The 22,635-nt window shown below is 49.3% G+C and overlaps 1 protein-coding gene across 6 annotated transcripts in view; it reads left to right on the top strand.

The window, feature by feature from the left end:
* MTOR (mechanistic target of rapamycin kinase) overlaps positions 1 to 22,635 on the top strand; it is a 124,525-nt gene that overhangs the window by 84,852 nt on the left and 17,038 nt on the right. For 5 of the 6 annotated variants that reach the window (XM_045898709.2, XM_064589937.1, XM_045898707.2 and 2 more), the window contains 11 exons: positions 5,792 to 5,892; positions 7,701 to 7,816; positions 9,014 to 9,091; positions 9,300 to 9,407; positions 12,851 to 12,976; positions 13,074 to 13,205; positions 16,777 to 16,892; positions 17,853 to 17,970; positions 20,398 to 20,649; positions 21,310 to 21,410; positions 22,484 to 22,580. In XM_045898709.2, coding sequence (XP_045754665.1) covers positions 5,792 to 5,892; positions 7,701 to 7,816; positions 9,014 to 9,091; positions 9,300 to 9,407; positions 12,851 to 12,976; positions 13,074 to 13,205; positions 16,777 to 16,892; positions 17,853 to 17,970; positions 20,398 to 20,649; positions 21,310 to 21,410; positions 22,484 to 22,580 — 1,345 coding nt within the window. The remainder of the gene's footprint in view (positions 1 to 5,791; positions 5,893 to 7,700; positions 7,817 to 9,013; positions 9,092 to 9,299; positions 9,408 to 12,850; positions 12,977 to 13,073; positions 13,206 to 16,776; positions 16,893 to 17,852; positions 17,971 to 20,397; positions 20,650 to 21,309; positions 21,411 to 22,483; positions 22,581 to 22,635) is intronic. The other variant, XM_064589938.1, reaches the window with a different exon arrangement.

Here is a 22,635-nt window from a genome sequence, read left to right on the forward strand (position 1 = left end):
ATGGGGATGGGGTCCCCCAGGTAGAAGCAACGGTAATGCTTAGCTGAGAACACTTGCCGAGGTCTTGGTCTGGGGAGTTTTGGGGGGGCGTTGAAGGAAAAGTGGCCCCTATTGTGTTTGCCAGCATCTAGTGCAGTTTTTAAAATAGTTGAAACGAAGTGCCATAGTACCGTGGTGAAATATTTTACAGTTTCAAATAGTTAACATGCCATACCGCCTGCCCATGAGTAGATTATCCAGACTTTCTCTGAGACATGAGACCAAAGGTCCCGCTGTTTATCCATTCAGACAGTAATTACTGAGCACTTATTCATGGCCAGTACCTGCACCAGGCCCCAAGGACACAGCAGGGAACAAGACGGACACCACCTCTGCCTTCCCAGAGCTTATAGGCCAGACAGCTGGGCTGCTGTGATACAGAGTGAATACAGTCAAAAAGAGGAAGCAGAGGGGGCTGTGGAAAATACGAAGGGGCCCTAATCCAGGTTTAGAAGATTTCCAGGAGAAAGTGATACCTAACTTGAAATGGGTGCAGTGAGAAGGAGTGAGCACAGTTGTTCAGCATTTGGAAGGCTCAGTGTGGCTTGGAGGGTCAGGTGTGATGTGGAAAGGTAGAAGGTGAGGCAGGAGAGGTAGCTAGGGCCCAGATGGTGTGGGGCTTATACTCCCAAGTGAGGAGTTGGGGCTACTGACAGGCCACCCAAGGACTTGGAGGGCCGTGGTTGGCAGGTTTGCATTATACACAAAACCCTTTTGGGAGCAAAGTCAGAGAGTGGATTGAAGGGAGACCAGAGAAGGGACGGCATGACCACATGAGAGGCCGCCCAAGGGGAGAGGGTGGTGGAGAGGGAAGGGGTGGAGAGAAGGGGCTGGATCCCAAGCTGTTTAGGAGGTGGTGTTGACAGGATTTAGAGGCTTATTAGAGGTGGAAGTGAGAGCGGAAGGAATTACAGTTTTAGTTTTCAGAATAAAGCAAGGCTGGAACCATCAACCTAAAGTCTAAGGTTCCCCTGAAAGCAGGCCTCCGAGGAGCCATCTGGGGGAGGGAGAATTCCACAGGCCTGCGCCCTCCCATTTGGATCTGCGTTCGGGGCCTTTTTTTAAAGATTTTATTTATTTATTTGGCAGAGAGAGACCCAGTGAGAGAAGGAACACAAGCAGGGGGAGTGGGAGAGGGAGAAGCAGGCTCCCCGCCGAGCAGGGAGCCTGATGCGGGGCTTGATCCTAGGACCCTGGGGTCATGACCTGAGCCGAAGGCAGACACTTAACGACTGAGCCACCCAGGCGCCCCTTAATCTACATTCTTGTATTCATTTTTTTATTTTTAAAGCATTATTTTTTAGAAAAGGTAATGTGCACATGGCACAAAATTCACTAGTACAAAACGGTGTCAGAACTATGCAAACCAAGTCTTCTCCTTGTCCCCCAACCCCCCAGCCACTGAGACCGGGTCTCCGTGTAGACTTCGCGCGATGGTCTGTGCACCCGTATACATTATGATGGTGAACTCTGTACACCGTTTGCACCGTATTTTCTCACTGAGCATGTGCAGGCCACCCTTCACATCACTGCCTACAGGTGCTGCCTCCCTTTCTGAAGGGCCGCATAATGTTCCATTGGATTAGCCAACCTCAGGCTACCTAAATAGGCAACTTTAGATTTGTTTTGAAATTCTATACCTTGGACAGTTATTATTGGGGGGAAAAAAATCAAAGGAAGTCTTCTAAAAAGAACGTTCTCCCACTACACATTTTTTCTGTACCTAATTATAGATATTCTTTGGTAAATGATTGCTATTTTTATTTTTTAATATAAAGTCGTTACTGTATTCCTAAGATAGAAGATGTAATTGTACTGCATGAAAATTTAATGTCAACGATTTTAGCTTTAGGCATTGGATCACATATATACAAATAATAGTGTAAAATTACTTGAAATTGGCTTGTCTGGCTTAACCATTATTAGGGAGAGTCAAGTGCCATTGTTTATTTCTGTAATTAGCATTCCATACTCCTTCACCTCCATGGAGAAGGATATCCTATCAAATCTACCTCATTAGTTTGTACAATTAAGGTTTTTGAGTTTTGTTTTTGTTTTTTGACGTCCAACAGGTATCTAAAACTGTACTGTAGCCACTAGCCAAGTGTAGCTATTTAGAATTAAGTAAAACTAATAATTCAAGTCACACTAGCCACATTTCAAGGACTCAGTAGCCACATGTGGCTAGCAGCTACCACTTTGGATAGTCCAGATACAGAACATTTTCATCACTCTCAAAACTTCTCTTGGACAGCACTAATCTAAAGCAAAAGAGTAGTGGGTCGAGAATTAGCCACATTATTTCAAAAACAATTTTTTTCCATTTTCAGATCGGTTATCATGCAACCATGTTATTAAGAGAAAGATAAAAAAAAAAAACAAGGTGTAAACATTCTTAAAATTCAACTCTAACCAATTCCTAAAATGTTTTAGTGTCTCCCTTGTTGCCCTTGGGTTTACATGTAAGTGTTACAGCCTACATCCAAGCCTTATTGTGACTCCAGCCCATTTCTCAGTGAACTTTACCTCACAATCCGAACTCGGGCCAAACTTCAATCTTGTCCAAACCCCACAGAATTTGTCTGCGTCTGTTCATTCGCTTTCCGGAAGTGCCCGCCTCCTCCTCTGCTCCTTTTTCCACTTTTGGACACTCTCCCCACCTTTCAGAGTCCACCTGTACCGTTGCTTCCTCCTTGAGGCCTCTCCCAGGCCCTCCCTCACTTCAAGAATTAGAGACAAGCACTTCCTTCCACGGGTTACATAGGGATAGCTTGGGTGTACTGAAGAGACTTTTGATGTGACTGTCTAATCCCCTGTGACACTCAGGGGAGTTGACTCTGTGAAGTTGACACAGCCTGTCCGAGGGGTCCCAAGAGCAAGTGATCTGGGTCTCCTGCCATGGCAGGACTCGGCCCCCTCTACCTCTGCTCTCTTGGATTAATTCCAGTTTCATAATTACCTACAAAGTGTAAGTGGCTGGTGATGCTGACCAGGGGCTTTAGAAATGCAGCAGACTGAAAGAGATTTTAAAAAAGAGATGAAAGAAGCAGAATTCTTTTCCTGATCGTCTGCAGGATTCTTATATGGTTTGTTCGGTCAGTTCTCTTGAGTGTGCAATTTTTTTAAATGGCTTTCACTTTAAGTATATATCCGGAACATGCCTGACTGAGGCCGGTTTTCAGCAGAGGTGGCATCCGCAGTGATCAGGGGTTACCAGTGAGCTGAGAATGTACCCCGTTCCCCAAGAAGCTAACTACAAGAGCTATCCGCCCCCCCCCCCCCGCCCCATGGCACACACAGCCACACCTGCTGCCATGGTGAATGTAAGTCAGCCCCCTCCCCACACTGCTCCGTAACACGGCCTCTGGGTCCTGGAGAACAGACTGCTCAGGAGCAAGAACACAGGCAGCCAACCACTTAAGTGTTCCACAGGAAAGAATGTTCTCTGAGCTTCTTGCTGCTGTACTAGGTGGGAAAGTCAGAGTCTTGGAGGGCGGGCCTTCTACCCAGTGTTCCCTGGTGTGCTGTGAGAGGTCTCAGATAACAGAGCCTTGGGGCGCCTGGGTGGCTCAGTCGGTTAAGTGGCTCCTTTGGCTCAGGTCATGATCCCGGAGTCCTGGGATCGAGCCCCATGTCGGGCTCCTTCCTCAGTGGGGAACCTGCTTCTCCCTCTCCCTCTGCCTGCCGCTCCCCCTGCTTGTGCTCTCCCTCTCTCTATCTCTGTCAAATAAATAAATAAAATCTTAAAAAAAAAAAAAAAGAAAAAGAAAACAGAGCCTAGTGTTTGCCCCACAAATAGTCTCATATTTTTTTATTTGATTTGGTTTTCCCCCTGCCTTTGAGAGTTAGGACTCAGTATATTCTGTGTTCTTACTGGAAACGAGTGCTTATGGGAAAGGAACCCGCCTCTGTGTGTCCTGGCAGCTCTCGCCATAGCCGTGGCCTGAAGGCGGTGCCCGTGTCTCCTGTCAGGGGACCGCGTTTCCAGAGTGCTGCTCCTCTCCTGCTCCCTGTTTTGTCGTTTGAGGTCACAGGTTGTGGCGTTTCATACTGAACTCTCCCTGCCTCTAGATGAAAAGCAAAGTCAAATCCCCAGACCCATGGCCCAGAACTGGATGGTCCTCACAGAAGACTAGAGGATGCTGAGTTGCCTGTGGCCACCAGCTATCCACATTTGAAATCTAGGGTTGGAAGGACCATTCGGTGATCAGGTAGCTTTCTCCCCTACGTCCGGGAGGAACCCCAGCAAAAATCGGCTGCTGAGCCAGTGGTTCTCATACTGTGGCCCCCGGGCCACGGTAGCAGCATCACCAAGAAATTTGTTAGACACGTACATTCTTAAACCCACTGCAGACCTCCTGAGTCAGAAACTCAAGGGGTGGCACCCAGCAATCCATCTGAAGGAGCCTCCAGGGGATTGTGATGCACGGGCAGTGTGAGAACCGCTGTTCTTAGGTCAGCCCTCCCAGGGCCAGTAGTGGAAGGTTTCTGGGTGTGGATGGCAGGAAGCCAACATCCCACTTCATCCTGCTTCCGTCACTGAGCTTCAGTAAGAGCATAGGGCATGAAGGCTGCCCACTTCCTCTTCCTCTTTTTGATCTGAGCTGTGTATTGAACTAGAATGTTATGTCCCTGGCTCTCTTGATCATGCGCCAGAGAGACGGTGAGGGTAATGACCGCCTTTGACACGATGCTGGATCACGGCCCCCAAGCAGTCGTCCTAGATGTGGTCGCCAGCCCACTTCTCGGTGAGCTCCGCCTAGAGCCCTTCAGCACCGCCCAACTTCGGCATCTTTGTCACGTGCGGTGCAGCTCACGTCCCTCACGGCTTCTGAGCTGGGCCACTTGGAACTTGGACCTTTTCTCTTGACTCCACTGCCGAGACCAAGTTAAAACATCCTTTAGAAAAAAAAAAAAATTCCTGCAACATCTCTTTCAGAAAGCAGGGAAGATTAGAGCCTCCTAGCTGAGTCTCAAAGCTCACAGGAAAACAGGCTCCTGTTCACCCACTAGCAAGGTCTCATCTCCTTTCATTCAGAAGGGGAACATGGGAAGGCAACAGCATCAACAGTCAACGGGACATCTTTCTTGAGAGGCTGTCCACGCTGTCTGTGTATTGAAGTCTGGGGAGCACCGTTCAGATCTCAGTTTTTCTAGTCCTGACCCACACTCATGGTAGTTTTGCAAAATCTAAGAGTGAGCATCTGGATTTCTGGGGGTGTGACCACGGTAGAGCCTTCTTTCTTCTGTGCTGGCTGATTTCATTTGAGTCTCGTCCCAGACTGCAGCCGTTCGTATCACACTTGTAAGAGCCTGTTCTCCCTGCAGCTTTGAGCCCAAAATGAATGTGTCCAGATGTGTCTCTTCAGGTTGCTTTCTCTGTAGGCCTGCTTGGGGGACAGAGCCCGCAGTTCCTTGGCATAGGACAGAAGCTATTAATATTTATGAAGAGGGCCAGATGTTCAGGACATTTCAGATCACATAGAGTTAGGCACAGTCCCTGTCTTTGATAAAGTCACTCGCAGACAAATTGTGAGCCACCAGGCCATAGAAACAACAAATAACCGACCACTTCTCCTGTATCTTAGGACCCAGTCAAAAATGCTTTTTATTTAAAGGTTCCCAGTTCCAGGCAGGCCCCTGTCATCCAGTCTCTGTGTAGCCCCAGCTTAAGCAAAGGGACTAGAGAGGAAGATGAGCAGGTTATGGAGGTGATTTCACTTAACCCAACTGTATGGTTCTTCTCCTTCAGGGGGCAGCTCCACCAGCAGTGCTGTGAAAAGTGGACCCTGGTTAATGATGAGACCCAAGCCAAGATGGCCCGCATGGCTGCCGCAGCTGCATGGGGTTTAGGTGAGGCTTCCCTCGCAGGCACCCCGGTCAAGGTAGGGAGAGGGAGGCGGGGGGCTCGCATTCGAAAAGGAAGGTACTGTGGCTCCAGGTAGAGACGTCAGGTCCACAAAAGCGTCCAGAAATCTGTATCCACAGGTACTTCTCCCACTTCTCCCTTCTACCTGATGACCACAAGTAACTTGTTAGACTCAGGTAAAAATGGCCCTTCCTGGGGAAGCCAAGGAAACTGGTGAGCAAGCATCAAAATCAAGATATTTAGTGAGGTTTGTTTGGTATTGTTTATGTTAAACAAGTTACTGGTTCAAAATTTTTCTCTCATATAAATAAAATCTAGAAGTAGAAATTTCCAACTTGGTGTCCTGGTTCCACTGTCATTAGCCTCTCTCCATATTTTCTGCTTTGCATGAGGCCTCCATCTTTGAGTCTACCTCATAATCCGGTATGGCTGCTGGAGCTCCACCCATCATGTCTGTACCCCTAGCAGAAATAGAGAGGACAACTTTCTGTCCCCTTTTATTTCTTAACTGTTATTCTAGAACTTTACTAAAACAAAAAAGCGAAGAGAATAGTGTAATGAATCCCCATATGCCCTCACCTTCTCCAACAGTTATAAAAATTTTGACAGTTTTGTATTTTCTGTTCTCCTTGCTACCCAACACTCACCCCCCTTACTCCGACTCCCTGAGTATTTTAAGGGAGAGATTTCCTTTTAGTCCCCACAGACACGTGTAGATTTCTGACACCAAGCCCCAGCTGGGAGAGGATTACTGTCTATTCCAGAGATGTTCTCAGTAAGAGGGGAAAGAATCCATAGGCTGTCCCAAGTGAAAAGCTTCACCTATGGAGTCCAGAAGAAGGTTACATAACCTTCTACCTCCATTCCATCCCTCTTGAGTCACAGAGCTTATATCCTTGCCATTCATGAGCTCTTGGCTGGATCCAGAACATTTTTCAAAAACAAATTGCTTCCTGAGGAGTCATCGTTTGCCATTTGCTTTTGCCCAGAGGCATAGAGAATGAATGAGCCGATGGTCTGGAGTGAAAGGCAGGAAAATGCCTTGTAAAATCAGCTGCCCTGCAGTTTGCAGCTAATGAGGCTGCTATCTTTTCTGCAGATGGCCTTGGAAATGTTGGCATGTGATACATGCCCGCCCCATCAGGGGAAGTGAATATCTCTTCTCAGATGCAGCCATTTCCCCCGTCTGCCCTGACACAGAGACTACCATGCTAGGACCTAGCCCATCTTTCTGTTACAACAGAGCCTCTTAAAATATTTATCCCCTCCCTCCTGAGGCACAGGTACTGCCAGAGACGGGCAAACTATTTGTCTAATCCTGCCCCGTGTCTGGGTAATGACCACTTTCAATTGTTTAGGGGAAAATGTAATTTCCAACGTACCATTGAACTGTGAGCTGCTTTGCTAGTAGGGAAGAAAGCCATTCCATCTCACCTAGGGAAACTGGAGAGAGTTCTCTGGGTTAATGAGGTGCTACATTAAAGCCTCTTGACTTGTAGGCTTTGCACTCACTCTGTTTCTCCCATCGATCACAGAACTCCCTGGGGCAGCAATGGAGTCCTGTGTTTGGAAGACAGATGTGGCTTTGTTTGTTAAATTGGCTCACTCAACCCCATAGAGTGTACAGAGTCTCCGTGGGGTTTTGATACATCAGGCATAAGTTTGTCTTGTTTGAGCCCCAAGCTAAATGCAAGTAACAATGACAAGGCCTATTTGAGCTGCTACCCTAGCCCAGTAAGCTGACCCCCCCCAATGCTTTTCTGTGTGTGTGTGTGTGTGTGTGTGTGTGTAGGTCAGTGGGACAGCATGGAGGAGTACACCTGTATGATCCCTCGGGACACCCACGATGGGGCATTTTACAGAGCTGTGCTGGCGCTGCATCAGGACCTCTTCTCCTTGGCGCAACAGGTAAAAACTTACATGGACTCAGACCATCTAGCAAAGAAAAGATAGTAATGTGTGCCCTGTCAGTTCCTAGGCACGCAATGCCTGCAGAAAGGGACTAATGTACTTCCGCTCTGGTGTTTGGCACTGTGAGCTGACGGGAATCTAGGCTTTGGAGCAGAATACTCAGAAGAAGACTGCCAGCACATCGGCCAGGGCCACTTTCTGCTCTGAGAGGAACCAAGGTGTTGGGGAAGTTACCATTTACATTGCTCTGCAGTGAACTTCTCGGGTCATCATTGCATGCTTTGATCACTTTGCTAGCATTCCTCATAGTAGAGAGAAACCGTCTTGTCTCACCCGAGGAGGATGGGGACAGCAGCAGTACCCCCTGCAGCGGGGATCAGTCACGAGCCCCTTCTGGCAGGAGTGTCACACAGGGATGACCTTCCGGGAAAGCTAGCATCAGATTTGAAAAATCCCATGCTGGCCTGCAGAATAAAAGAATGAAGTAATCACATCCTGACAGGCACTGGACTGTCTTGGATGGGGTGCTGGGTTAAGTGACCTGAGCACCTAAGGGATGGGGACACCGTCCTCAGTCTCAAACATTCGAGAAAGAAAAGCTCCACGTGCAGGGTGTTTAGTTGATGAAACGGAAGACTCAAGCCACAGTCCCGCGGCCATCCTCCAAGCTGGGATTTACAGGACCAGAACTGAGGCACAGAAGCCCCCGTGACATGGGCAGGTTTGGGCGTTCCTCTGCCAGAGTGGAGGCGCTCCCTCATGAGGACAAGATGGCTTAGAAGCCAGTGACGACCACATGGGGCTACTGAGTGTGCACAGTTTAGGCTCACAAGTGTGTCCAGCAAGGAGAAGATGAAAGAGAGCAGGTCCACAGGCTGTCCTCTGGAGACGCAAGAGCACAGTGCTTCCGTCTCTAAGCCTGCATGTTCCCTCCCTAGTTCCCCGGGATTCAGGATGGTAAGCTTGCAGTTGCTATATGTTCTTTCTCTTCTGAGAAGTCGGATAACGTTCTTCTTTAGCTTTACAGATCTGGTAAAAGGTTTCTTCCCTTCTTCAGTGAACTTTTTTCTTCACCCTAGAATTTAAGTGAAATGAATAAACTCCAGCTAGCTGACAAGCCTGAAAAAAAAACAGCACCGCCCCTGGCCCCCAAGCCCACAGCTCAGTTCTGTGGTTCTCCTGTCTCTCCTCTAGTGCATCGACAAAGCCAGAGACCTGCTGGATGCCGAGTTAACCGCTATGGCAGGAGAGAGCTACAGTCGGGCATATGGGGTGAGTGTGAAATATTCTGCACAGGGTCGTTTCAGAGGCTCACTTCAGTTCTTTTTTCAGCGTGGCCGAGTGAGGACTCCCAGGCTGCTGGGAACGTGCCTGTGTATTCTCAGCAGATACCCTGTCGCTAGAAGGAAAGATTGAAATGAATCCTGGCTTTCAGATTGTTCATGCAGTATTAAGTGAGAATGTGACTTGCTTCCATCAGGCCATGGTCTCTTGCCACATGCTCTCCGAGCTGGAGGAGGTTATCCAGTACAAACTTGTCCCTGAGCGACGGGAGATCATCCGCCAGATCTGGTGGGAGAGACTGCAGGTGAGGCTGCTAGATAGCCCCCAGTAGCCCCCCGACCCCACTCTCCCTCCCCTGCTCTTGCCCAGCACATGCTCCCTGCCTCCCCACAGAAGCTGGGGTGGCATTCAAGGCAAAGCACTCAGAGGCTGTGCAGCTCAGCCCTTAGCTATGAGCGAATGACCAGTTCTCCAGCCTCCTCTGACCCTTCTCTAGGAACACAAGAAAATGTCTTTAGTAAGTGACACTTACAGACAGCCTGTTGAGAATCTTAACCTCAGAATCAGTGGTTCTTAGCTTCAGCTGCCCGATAGGATGACCTGCAGGGATTTTTAAAATGTGGATCCCCAGGCCACTTCCCAGACCAAATAAAACAAAATTTCTGGGGATAGACCCAGGATCAATATCTCTCCAGCCACCCCAGATGCTTCCGGTGTGTGGCCAACACAGAACCACTACTCTAAGTCCACTTACTGGCTGCCTGCATCCAGCTTTTTAAATGGGGCTGCCTAATGTTTCAGCCGACCAACCCTTGCTGTTTACTGTTCCTCCGGTCACAGTCATGCACGGTCTCTCTTCAGACTGCTTTCTACTGAAGTTTCCCTCATGGAGAAACTTCTCCAAGTCCTCCATCAGTGTTTTCATTGTACATTCTGATCATCTGAGCATGAGGCGCGGTCAGTTCCAGATCTGGAAGTCAGCAGTCTTAAGTGTTCTTGGAAAGGACAGTTCTCCCATTCCTTGAGTCGGTAGTAGGGCAAGTTCATTTTCAAAGGAGAGAAAGCCTTTACCACTCCAGAAGCCGCTTGTCCCCCGTGCATCATAATTAGCCTCCTTGGTTTTAGACTGTTCCTCTTGGCCCATCCACACCTATTTCCAAATTCTGTCTCCAGGCAAATCAGGGTCTGTGGTTCCAGGCCCCTCGGTAGGCTGTGACAAAACCTTTTCACTCCAGGCTGCATTCCTGTCTGGGAAGCTCAGGGCACATTCCACTGGCAAGGGAAGAGCATCGGGCAAAGGAGCATGTGTGAATACAGTCGTTTGTGCGTGGCAGTGAGCACATGCGGTTCTTTCATATGTTTTATTAGCAATTATGAAATGCCCAGTGAATGTTTTGATGGAAAATTGTCTATTGGACACCAGAAGAGAATTCCACAAAGCAAGCATTTCCCACCTGACTTGTACACACCCCATTTTTTTTAAGTGCCCATAATGGGGTGAAGAATTTCCAAATCAGAGATCTGATGAGTGTTCTGCCATTCTAACAAGGGAGGCTTTATTCAAATAGAGATCCGGACAGGGATGGAACAAATGCATCTTGGAGAGGGGAAACCCGTGTTTGATTTTATCATGTCCAAGACACTGTCAGCATCTGAGGCCTTCGTGACTTTCCTACCTTGAGACAAGATGCTTTTTGGTTTAAAGGGGGCCAGATTATTTCAGCCTCTGGAAGAAACTAGCAGATGGTGAGAAGTTTCCAAAACAGTCACTCAATGTACTTTTTCCTATTTTCATAACTTTCCAAATCAGTGTTGTCACACTTAATGGGATGGAAAGATATGGTCCAAGGCCTGAAAATAAAGCATTAAGTTTGTGGTAGAAATTTGGCTCTTGTGGATGGCTTGCTGTCAAAGCACTCAATGAGCTGCCCTTTTGTTTCAAGTCATTTAAGTTGAAATCCCCTGCCAGAGTCTCCCATGGGGCAGTTTGAGGGGTCAGCCTTACTTGCCTTGGGTTCCTTATTTAGGCTCACAGTGGATCCTGTCATATTTAAAAGCCTGCGACCATTGTTGCTAGATTCTCAGACTCACCTCCATGGAGGATGGCTCCTTTGGTTCCATTTGTCTTTCAAATGGACAGATTTGCTGATGGAGTGACCAGCCCTGCTCCCCTAGTGGCTTGTCTCTGAGTCTGACTTCTTACAGCGAAGGTGGAAGAGGAGGGGCCACTTACCCTCAGAAGTTTTTGATATAAAATTAGCCTATCCCTTTTGATAACAATGAATTCACTCTTTTTTAATTAAAAGGAATTTATATGTGTGAGTGAATGAGGCACTTTTCCTTCTACATGCAGTTTTTGATCTGAGACCAATGAAAATGAAGCAGAAAGAATCTAGGCAAGTCTTCGTGCAGGTTTAGGCATTAATAACTTCAGGACTGACGATGCCACCGCTTACAAGCAGCAGCATCTGAGAATTTATTTAAACTTCTTTTAGGGGCACCTGGGTGGCTCAGTCATTGAGCGTCTGCCTTCGGCTCGGGTCATGATCCCAGGGTCCTGGGATCGAGCCCCCCATTGGGCTCCCTGCTCCGCAGGAAGCCTGATTCTCTCCCACCCCCCCTGCTTGTGTTCCCTCTCTCACTGTGTCTGTCTCTGTCAAATAAATAAATCTTTTAAAAAAATAAATAAAAATAAACTTCTTTTATACTTAATTCATCTTTCAAATTTTGAATGATATATTTTTTTAAAGACTTTATTTTTTTATTTATTTATTTTTTAAAGATTTTATTTATTTATTTGACAGAGAGAGAGCACAAGTAGGCAGAGTGGTAGACAGAGGGAGAAGGAGAAGCAGGCTCCCCACCGAGCAGGGAGCCCGATGCGGGGCTCGATCCCAGGACCCGGGGATCATGACCTGAGCTGAAGGCAGAACCTTAACGACTGAGCCACCCAGGTGCCCCAAGACTTTATTTTTAAGTAATCTCTACATCCAACTTGGGGCTCGAACTCACATTCTTGGATCAAGAGTCACATGCCCTACCGACTGAATCAGCCAGGCTCCCCTGTATGATACATTTGAAGTTGGATTTGTCAGTGATTGTCTTCTTCAGCCAGAGAAGCTGAAGCAAAAAAATCAAAGTTAAAAATGCACTATTGGGGCGCCTGGGTGGCTCAGTCAGTTAAGCGTCTGCTTTCGGCTCAGGTCACGATCCCGGAGTTCCAGGATCAAGCCCCATATCTGGCTCCCTGCTCAACGAGGAGTCTGTCTCTCCCTCTGCCTCTCACCCCACTGGTGCTCCTCTCTCTTTCTCACTCTCTCTCTCTCCCTCTCTCTCAAATAAATAAATACAATCCGTTATGAAAAAAGAAGACTGGCTTTAAAAAAAAAAAAATGCATTTACAATCCAGAAAAGAAATTTCAGTAGTTTAATTCATGTCGCCCTCATCATAGCCCTATGAAGTTGGTACTATCTTTACTCCCATTTTAGTGGTTAAGTAACGTGTGCGGTGTCCCACAGATGGGAAGCTGCAGGGCCAGGACTCAAGGACCAGAGCCTATACTCTCCTAATCCTCAGATTTTGAGAGGTTCCTAAGAAGTGTGTTTCTTCACAGTACCCTTCACTTGAGAAAGTTGAGGTTGTAAAAATGAATGTCTTTGTTGATTCAAGGCAGGTTTTGCTGTTGCTTGTTGGGGATTAAAGGTATAGCGGAGGACATGCCTAATTCTCACTCCTGAATGTTTCAGGGCTGCCAGCGTATTGTGGAGGACTGGCAGAAAATCTTGATGGTGCGGTCACTCGTGGTCAGCCCTCATGAGGACATGAGGACCTGGCTCAAGTATGCCAGTCTCTGTGGGAAGAGTGGCAGACTGGTGAGTAACCCCCACCATAGGGTGGGGTGGGAGGCTGAGGAGGGAAAGGCGCTCCCAGTCCCATTCTGTTTACCACGCGACCTCTCTTGTTTTTAAGGCCCTTGCTCATAAAACCTTAGTGTTGCTCCTGGGAGTTGATCCATCTCGGCAACTTGACCATCCTCTGCCAACAGTTCACCCTCAAGTGACCTACGCCTACATGAAAAACATGTGGAAGAGTGCTCGCAAGGTCTGTATCCGAATCCATCCAGCAGTAGACCATGTTTCTCCAGAATGCTCACTAACCGGCCTCTCACTGCCTTGGGGCCCAGAAGGAAACAGCCTCCAAACCACCATGTCAGGGAGTCTGCTCCTATTAGGAAACTATTTGGCCTGATTTCAGAAGTGACTCGTATTCAAGGGCCTACACGTGTACCATTGACCAAACTCTTGAGTGTAGTCACAGTTGTATTTATCAGCAGACGGAGTATGCTGGAACATAGAAAGGGCACAATTTCTGGCCTCCTCACCACCACCACCCCCCCCCCCCCGCCTCCCAAGAGAAAGTGGGCTTTTCAGTACCCAAAAGGCAGCATATCTGTGAAAACATAGACTGGAAATTTCATAAGACCAGTCGGGTTTTTCAGACTTTTCGTCTCCTTTCCAATCATCAGTTAGGATTCAAAAGCAGCAACACCCAGAGTGTCATGCTGAATCCAGTAGGGAGCGTCTTCTTAGAGCCAGCGTAGAATTCCTCTTCCTTTATTTACAGACAGGGTCCTTCCTCAGACAGGGAAATATGTGTGGCTCCTGGTGGGGGTTTTGGTTTTCTTTTTTGAAACGATCTCCCTGAATGATGGTGATGATTAACAAAAAGTTGGCCCTGGAGGCAAAATCAGCCCCTGCTCTGGCTCTTCATCCCCCTTACCAAACAGAGGGAGCGTCCCAGCTCTCCTCCTCTCCCCATCGTGGTCCCCACGCGGGGCCTGCTGGGAAAAAGGAGTGCAGAGCGACCACTGCAGCCGAGGCTGTGGAAGGCACACTTAAGGAAATCTGGGACCGTGTCTGGAAATTGACTTCTTTTTGGGTGGTTGACTGTGACTGCGAAAACCACCCAGAGTGGGATCGGGAGCCCTGCACCCCAGCGCTGGGTCTTCGACGGGGTTTGCATCAATAGGATCAGCCTGAGCTCCATTCTCTACGTGTGTCATTTGGGGGTTTTGTTTTCTTTTTGTTGTTTTGGGGGGTTTGGTTTGGTTTTGTTGTAAGTCTCTGCAAACTTCCCGGGCCAGAGCACTCCTGATTCAAAGCCTGACCTTCCTCCAGGCAAATGAGAAAAACAGGAGGTGCTGGATCTGAGTGTAGTCTGGTTTCCTTCCTGTGTACAGCGTCCAAGTGTTTGAACATTGTGCCAAAGGGAGGCAGCAGGAGCCTCTTGGCTAATGTCTCAACCAGGGAGTGACTTCTTTCAACATATGACCACAGCCCAACCTCTCCACACATTATGGCCTCTTCTTAGGAGCCCAGATTCCAATGGGAGGCCATGAAACGACAGGCATTAGAAATTTAGAAACCTCTTTCAGGTCAGGTGCTTGAACTTCAAGCCCAGAGCTAGAGATGTTACATCTTTTCAGGAGTCACTTAAAGAGAACCAACTACGTAATAATAATCATGCTACTGAGCAAGTCCCTTTTCCTCTCTGGGCTTTACTTTCCTCCACTACAAATAATTCAGTAAAGTGATTGTATTCTGCCTTGCATAAGGCAGGTGAGAGAGTTTGAGAAAAGCAGAGCCTGCTCTGCAGGAAGGCGTCAGGCAGAAGGTGTTATGTCCCATGTTTTCCTAGACGAGCCACTCCAGAATCTAGAGACAGGTGGGTCCTTCTGTGAAATCTCACTAAGCTGAGGACATCGATCTTGCCCACCAGCCAGGAGTAGGACGTGCAGCTGAAACTCTGGGCGCAAGAGAAGCCCCTTCCTCTGAGCAGCCAGTCCTTCATCTGTAAGAGAGAAAGAATCTGTTTTTCCATCCTTGCTTTCTGGAGGTGGAGAAAAGAGGGTATTTTAATAGAACACTTTGAATTCCTTGAAAGTAATGGCCTCCATGCCACAGAATAGAAGGATACAGATTCTCCCATGCTGGATAAATTTACTTAAGACTGAGCTTCAAATCCAAACTACTACGCAGTCCTCCCCGGTTTGGGCAGTTTATTTTTGATTCAGCGCCTGATTGAGTCTCCTGAAAGGAATCTACACTGTGTGTCTGGACTGCCAGCAACACGGAGCGTGCGGGCTCCGAATAGCCCTGGCGTCAGAGCTCCTGCTTCAGCCCTTACATGCTTGACAGACACGCTCGGCACACCGGCTTAGCCATCCCCCATCTCGTGGTTGATCTTTCCAGTGCTGCCTCTCAGTTCTTTGTTTCCTTCTTAGTCAGTTTTAAGTCTGCTCAGTGCAGTTCTCATAGAGGAAAAACTAAAGGAACATTTATCACTTCTCAGGTGCGGACTGCTAATGTCATTCATTTTTTAAAGCCAGGGTGAGTAATGGAACCCCGTGAAGGCAGCTGTCTGAGGGGGACAGGTGTCTTGTTACCTGTCGGAACATCTGTGTGTCTGCCCTGTCCCCATGCGTGGATTAGCTGCCTGATAAATCGTTTGTCATGTCATTCTGGCTCTGGGGGGAGCCCTGTCTGTTGATGCCAATTAATTCCTTCCGTTGAAAGGTATCTGAGGTTGGGCCTGGCCCCCAAGCCAGGGAGTTGTATTTTCCTTCAAGATCATCACTACTGACACATTTCAGTTTCTAAAAAGAAAATGGAAGGAGACCATTCTGACCTTATTTATTGGAAGCGTTGATTTTTTTTTCCCCCGTCTTCTGCAGCAAAGAATGTGTTGCCTCTTTTCCACTCTCTCACATACCGTTTCCCCTCCCCATGTTGGTGGATTTACATCCCACCCTTTTTTCCATTGGAGCTTTTCATGTTTGTAAGCTCTGTCTCCACCCGTGAGGCCCTTTAAAAATAGTGTGGATCCCATTAATCAAGGTGCTGGTGGGAGTGGACATGTGGGCTTCTACAGATGGCTGGTACCTTATTCCCAGATCTCTGACTCTGCGTGTCTGCCCTTCCCTGTTCAGCTCCCTGTTCCTAACCCAAGTGCCTCGGCTCACTTTGTATCAAGTCCTGTGGTGTAAATAGATGGAATGGGTTGAGGGTGCTGTGACGGTTTCACTCCTAAGCCACCCCGTTCACCTAGATGTCTGCTCAGGCAGTGTCTTCCCCCTATTTCCTTGGATGGATGGATGAGGGGCTTCACCCCATCTGTGTGTTCTTATTTGGGTACTGAGGGTTCTGTCGGATTTTTAAAACTATAGTTTGGGCTCTGCTGGAGTGTCCAAGGTACCGTAGAGTTCTAAACAAGTACTAAAGTTTTACGGGCCTGGAACAATCCCCCAGAAGCCTGGCTTCCCCCGGGGCAATATGTTGACAGCGAAGTAAGCAGTTGTTTCACATTTCTTCCTAAGGATTGTTATTTCGGGGTAACCAGGCAAGTAGCTTTTCCGAGGCTTCTCAAAATAGCAGTACAGTTAGCCAAGGAGAGCTGAGACTTGAGTTGGAAAAGTATGAGTCTTCTTGAAAAGCCCAACCATCTCCCAGCGTCTTGCCCTGGCCCCCTGTCCTAGGGGACCCTCGCCCTGTGCTCCAGGGTGCTCTCCTGGGACAGGGGGGTCGGCTCGAGGGCTCATGAGATGAATGGGGGTTTCTGTCCCGCGAGGCCAGGCTGAATGGCAAGCGGCTCCCCCTGCTTTTGTCCGGTACAGATTGATGCCTTCCAGCACATGCAACACTTCGTGCAGACCATGCAGCAGCAGGCCCAGCACGCCATCGCCACCGAGGACCAGCAGCACAAGCAAGAGCTGCACAAGCTCATGGCCCGGTGAGGTGTCCCCGCTGGCCGGGGCCAGCTGTGCTCCAGTCCCCCCAGTGCTAGCAGCCTCTGCGGCATGGCGGGAATGCTCAGAACTCCCTGGGCAGCGAGCTGCTGACACCGCCTTTTGCAGTAGGAACCCCAGGCAGCCATCGAATCGAGCTGCGCCAGAGCCCCTGCTGCTGTTTGCCCAGGATTCAGCCCCAGAGCATCCATGTGCTGTTGTCCTCCCGGTGTCTGGCTTGAGAGTCAGACCCCCTTGTCTGCAAATGCCAGCTCTGCTGCTGCTTCGATGTGCAACTTTAGATGAGTTACTTAACCGCTCTGTGCCTCAGTTTCCTCATCGTATAAAAGGGGGATGATGAGAGCTCCAATTTGTTAGGGCGGTAGAAGGCGGTATGAGGGTTAATAGAACAAACACATCAACCGTTTAGAGCAGTACCTGGAAGAGACTAGCAATCAGTAAGTATTGGTTGTTAATATTATCATGATAAATATGATCTATTATAAATGACGTATGTCATTATATATGATGCATGATATAATATCATATATTGATATGCATCTATTATTAAAAATGGAGGGGAGAAAGGAGAGATGAGGGGAAGCCGGTAGCAATCAATAGGAAAAGTTCCTCAGCAGCCGACACCCTCCCAAAACTGAAGTTGGTGTGGGTAGGTCCATGCAGACCTACCCCGTACCAGGTCCTGGTTGATGTTAGCATTGAAACACAGGTCAAGGAGAAGAAATGATACATTCAAAACGCGGCCCTAACGCCCATTTTTTTCCTTCTGGGTGGTGGAGAATCCTGGTGCTTGAAAAGCCCAGCCTCACGGTGCTTCCTGGGAGCAAGCACAAGCATCAGGGAGGCTTTCCTGCTCCGCGGACAGAATGGGCTGTTCTCCTTGTTGGGCGGGTGGGGAGCTAGCACGCGGGGGTAGCAGCGTGGGCTCGTTGCTCTGTCTCCAGGTGTTTCCTGAAGCTCGGGGAGTGGCAGCTGAACCTGCAGGGCATCAACGAGAGCACCATCCCCAAGGTGCTGCAGTACTGCAGTGCGGCCACAGAGCACGACCGCGGCTGGTACAAGGTAACTCTGGGCTGCGGGCTCCCCGGCGCGCCGCCTGCGGTGGGAGCCCAGCGCCTCAGCCCTGCTGGCCCGCACGCCAGGAGCCAGGCTGCCAGAGGCCCCCTACGAGCTTCATCGTACAGAAAGATTGATAGAGTCTTTTTTTCTTGAGAAACGCTTTATCACACCATTATTGTGTATGTGGCACGGGGGAATGCTTGTTGTCTTACAGACTCGTAGCTGATTGTTTTCCTACGAGCATCTGGACGCACCGTCAGTCTCTGGAACTTTATCTTCCCTCGGGTCATCTGTTCCTTCCCGGCTTCTTCCTGATTTCCATCCCTGCCTGCTCCTCATCTAAGAACTTCACTTTCTCTGTTTTTATTGGAAAGCTCTGGGTAACATCCTGTTATGACATAGGGAACTTTTCAGGAAGATAAACAGAATTAGAAAATGTATCAAAGATGCGGTTGGCTGCTAGAGGAGGGATTTGGGGAAGAACACATCTTTGATGAGAGCACATAGCCTTAGTTTTTAGGTCTTCCCTGAGGGACCTACCTCCTGGGAATAGCTGCTTGGTACAGCAAACGTCATCGATTTCATTTCCAGCATTTCCTCCACTTGCTAATACTTTGTGAATTAATCCCTCTGAGATCAAAACATGTATCTGAAGACACAGAAGCATCTACAGTAAAAATCTTACGCTGATTGAAGCATGCTTCATTCTGATCTGAAAAATGCCCGTTTCGTGATAGCAGCAATAATTACTCTATCTAGGACAGCTTCAGTTCCATCCAGTAAACCCTGGATTAGCTGGAACCTTACCAATTGGAAGTGTCTCTTAACCAGATTACTTTTCTTCACTCAAATTTTAGAAAAGAAACAAATCACGAGGAAAAAAAACTGGTTCCTGGAATTTTAAGTTTTTCTTTGTATGGTTCCTTTTGGGTTTATGCTGTCTTACTGTAGTGGTGTGGTCCTGTGTGTGTGCAGAGACTATTTCTGTCTTGCTCACCACGTCCCCTGGCTCAATGCCTGGCACGGAGTGGGTAAAGAAGAGCTGTTGAATAAATGAAAGGTGTGGGGAAACAGCCTGGGTCATTGCAGAATTGTGCCTCATCAGATAAAGGTCAATTATGATCAACCTACTCTGCTTAGGTAGAAAAATGGACACTTTTATATTAAAGAAAGGTTTTTAGCAAGGGATGCTAAAGGAATTTCCCGATGATCCAGAAAGTATATCCAGCGGAGTATTTAGTGTCCTGCCATCAGTGCAAACTTAGGAGGCCCCAAATCAAAGTGTGCCTCATGCTGTCTGCACAAGACAGTGCTGCACCAGAGGTCACCGCAGCTCGAAACTGCAGAGCATGGATAGTTCCTCCTTTACCAAAAGAAGCACCAAAGCCTTCTCCCAGTGAATGGTCATTGGGCACTGGCTCTCTGACAGGGCACACCCGGGCCGGATGGGAGAGCTGGACAGATGTGCTCCCTTTGCCACTGACCTAGGGCCTGGTTAAGACTTTTTTTTTTTTTTTTTTTAAGATTTTATTTATTTGACAGAGAGAGACACAGCAAGAGAAGGAACACAAGCAGGGGGAGTGGGAGAGGGAGAAGCAGGCTTCCCGCGGAGCAGGGAGCCCGATGCGGGGCTCGATCCCAGGACCCTGGGATCATGACCTGAGCCGAGGGCAGATGCTTAACAACTGAGCCACCCAGGCGCCGCCTGGTTAAGACTTTTACCATCACTCCCCTACACCTGTGCTCCTATAAATAGTGTTTCATATATGGCTGCCAAAGGAATCCTTAAAATCTAGAATGAAATGGGATCTCCTCGGCCTAATATGTTAGCCTGTCCACAATCTGACCCTGCCCTTTGCCAACCTTCCCCCTCACCGCCCTCCATCACGGACTACGCTCCAGTCGGATCTGTTTCTTTGTTTCTTGTGAACCGCCCTGTGCTGGCCACCCTGCATCTTCGTCCCTGCCCTCCCCAGGCCGGGAAGTCCCTGCTGCTGTGCTCTTACCCCCACCTTGCCCATCAAAGGCTTCCCTTCAGTCCCTACCCCAGAAACCTCCCCTCTACGAAGCCTTCCCTGACCCTGGCTGTCCGTTGTACGTCTCGTTGCCCCCTCACATCTGCCTGTCCTCGGGTTGCTGGGCCCTCCACCAGACCGGAAGGCCCCTGAGACAAGGACCTGGCTTGCTCCTCTTCGGGTGCCCCCCTCCCCCCCAGCCCTCACCACAGTCCTGTTACAGTAAGGGCACCACAAAATGAAGGAATCAGGCTGAATCTGGTAAAAGGCCCCATTCCTGAGTGTTTCGGTGAAGTTTTGCTCTGCTGGCCACTGAGAAGAAAGGGCAGTCCCAGTGCTCCTCCTCAGCTTTGGCCTCACGCCTCTAAGGCCTTGGCACTCAAGCTTCCTCATCCTCGACTCTCGCCCCACCCAGGCCTGGCACGCATGGGCAGTGATGAACTTCGAAGCTGTACTGCACTACAAGCATCAGAACCAAGCCCGGGACGAGAAGAAGAAGCTGCGGCACGCCAGCGGGGCCAACATCACCAGCACGACCACGGCCGCCACCACAGCGGCCACGGCCACGGCCACCGCCACCAGCACCGAGGGCAGCAACAGCGAGAGCGAGGCCGAGAGCACCGAGAACAGCCCCACCCCGTCTCCTCTGCAGAAGAAGGTCACTGAGGTACCCTTCCCTTCCTCCCCCAGCGAGGACTGAGCCCGGCACCAGGCGCTCTGAGGAGTGAGATGGTGGGGCCGCTGAGGAACCCGGGCTTCACTCTGAAGGGCCCGAGGAACCTAGACGGTGTGGCTTGTCAGCCAGCATTGTTCAAGACGGTGCTTTTGTGCATGTGTTTGTATTTGAGGCGCTGCTTTGGCCCCCACGCTGAAGACTGAGTTTCTGGTCATTCTTCCCACGGGAATGAGCTCATCCCCTTAAAGCCTGCACCTGTGTGTGTGGGTGGCCGTGCACATCTGCGGGTCCGCTTGAGGACAGAGGCCGGCGGGATCCATCCTCTGCCTTTTCCTCCCCCCACCCCGCCTCCCTCCGGCTGTCCTTCCGGAGTGCTCCAGGTTGGCTAGCAGGCCCAGGGGGCGGCGTGTTCAGTCTCGGCCCCCTCCCCCTGCCACCATTAGCCCAAGGTGATAGTGATTGTGACACAGTTGGCATTTCCTGAGTGCTTGCTGTGTGCCAGGTGCTAATGCAGAGGCTTCTCACGCATTAACTGATTTAACCTCATAACCTCTCTTTGAGGCGGAGGTGCTATCGGTATGCTGTGAGGCCCCTTTTACAGATGAGAAAACTAAGGCCAGAGTGTCCATTAACATGCGTGTGTTCCAACAGGATTTGTCCAAAACCCTCTTGATGTACACCGTCCCTGCCGTCCAGGGCTTCTTCCGTTCCATCTCCTTGTCACGAGGCAACAACCTCCAGGACACCCTGAGGTATCAGAGGAGGGCAGGGCCCCCGGCAGGCTGTGTGTGCAGCAGGACACGGACTCACCCGTGACGTCCTCCTCGCCTTCCCCACCGTGATGAGCATATCCAAGAGTAACGGCTGACCAGCCTCCACCCGCCAAGACTGAGGAGGAGGCTTGGCCTGAGAATGCTCCGCGCGCGCTCTCTCATGAAGGGAAGGAGCGTATCTGTTTGTGGCAGTAGTGCTGAAATCCCCTCAGCTTTTTTTTTTTTTTTAGATTTTTATTTATTCGAGAGAGAGTGAGCAAGAGAGAGAGAAGGAGCAGGGGGAGAGGCAGGCAGAGGGAGAAGCAGGCTCCCCCCTGAGCAGGGAGCCCGACATGGGGCTCGATCCCAGGACCCTGAGATCAAGACCTGAGCCCAAGGCAGATGCTTAACCGACTGAGCCACCCAGGAGCCTCCCCTCAGCTTTGAGAGGCCACTTAGAGAGGCCGAAACAAATGACACAGAGGCTATGGGTGACGGGGACAGCTGAGTCCTACATTTACCCTGTTGCCACTGGTCTCCAGGTGACTTTGTATGTGCAAAGATTATGCATACGTTGTCCCTGGGCTCATCTGTTAGATTTCTGAGCTTAGACCATGCTGAACCCTCTACATTATCTGAAACAAAATAATGGTTCACTTGGGATGCCCCTCCTTGTGTTGAGCCAAGTATTAACGACCATCACCAACCACCCTTCCCAGGTGGTCCCCGAGACCAGACACTGGAGAACCACTGATTTGAGGCCCTGCCAATCATTCTTTTTTTTAAGAGTTATTTATTTTAGAGAAAGAGAAAGTGTGAACAGGGGGAGGAGGAGCAGAGGGAGAGAGAGAGAATCCTCAAGCAGACTCCTGCTGAGCACAGAGCCCGATGTGGGGCCTGATCCCAGGACCCTGAGAGCATGACCTGAGCCAAAATCAAGAGTCAGACAAAACTGACAGAACCACCCAGGCGCCCTTTGCCAATTATTCTTTTCTCAAGAGTCTTAAAGATTAAAAAAAAGATAAAAATTTGGAAACTCAATTTTCTGTGATTTTCTCATTCTTCTTCTCCAGAGTCCTCACCTTATGGTTTGACTATGGTCACTGGCCAGATGTAAATGAAGCCTTAGTGGAGGGGGTGAAAGCGATCCAGATTGACACTTGGTTACAGGTAAGGCCGGCTCAGGTCTCACTCCTGCTCTGTCTCCTCCTGGGATCATGCGGTG

Source organism: Mirounga angustirostris, unplaced genomic scaffold, assembly GCF_029215605.1.
Source record: "Mirounga angustirostris isolate CCGP_5_RB_7025 unplaced genomic scaffold, mMirAng1.0.hap1 SCAF_4, whole genome shotgun sequence".
NCBI lineage: Eukaryota > Metazoa > Chordata > Mammalia > Carnivora > Phocidae > Mirounga > Mirounga angustirostris.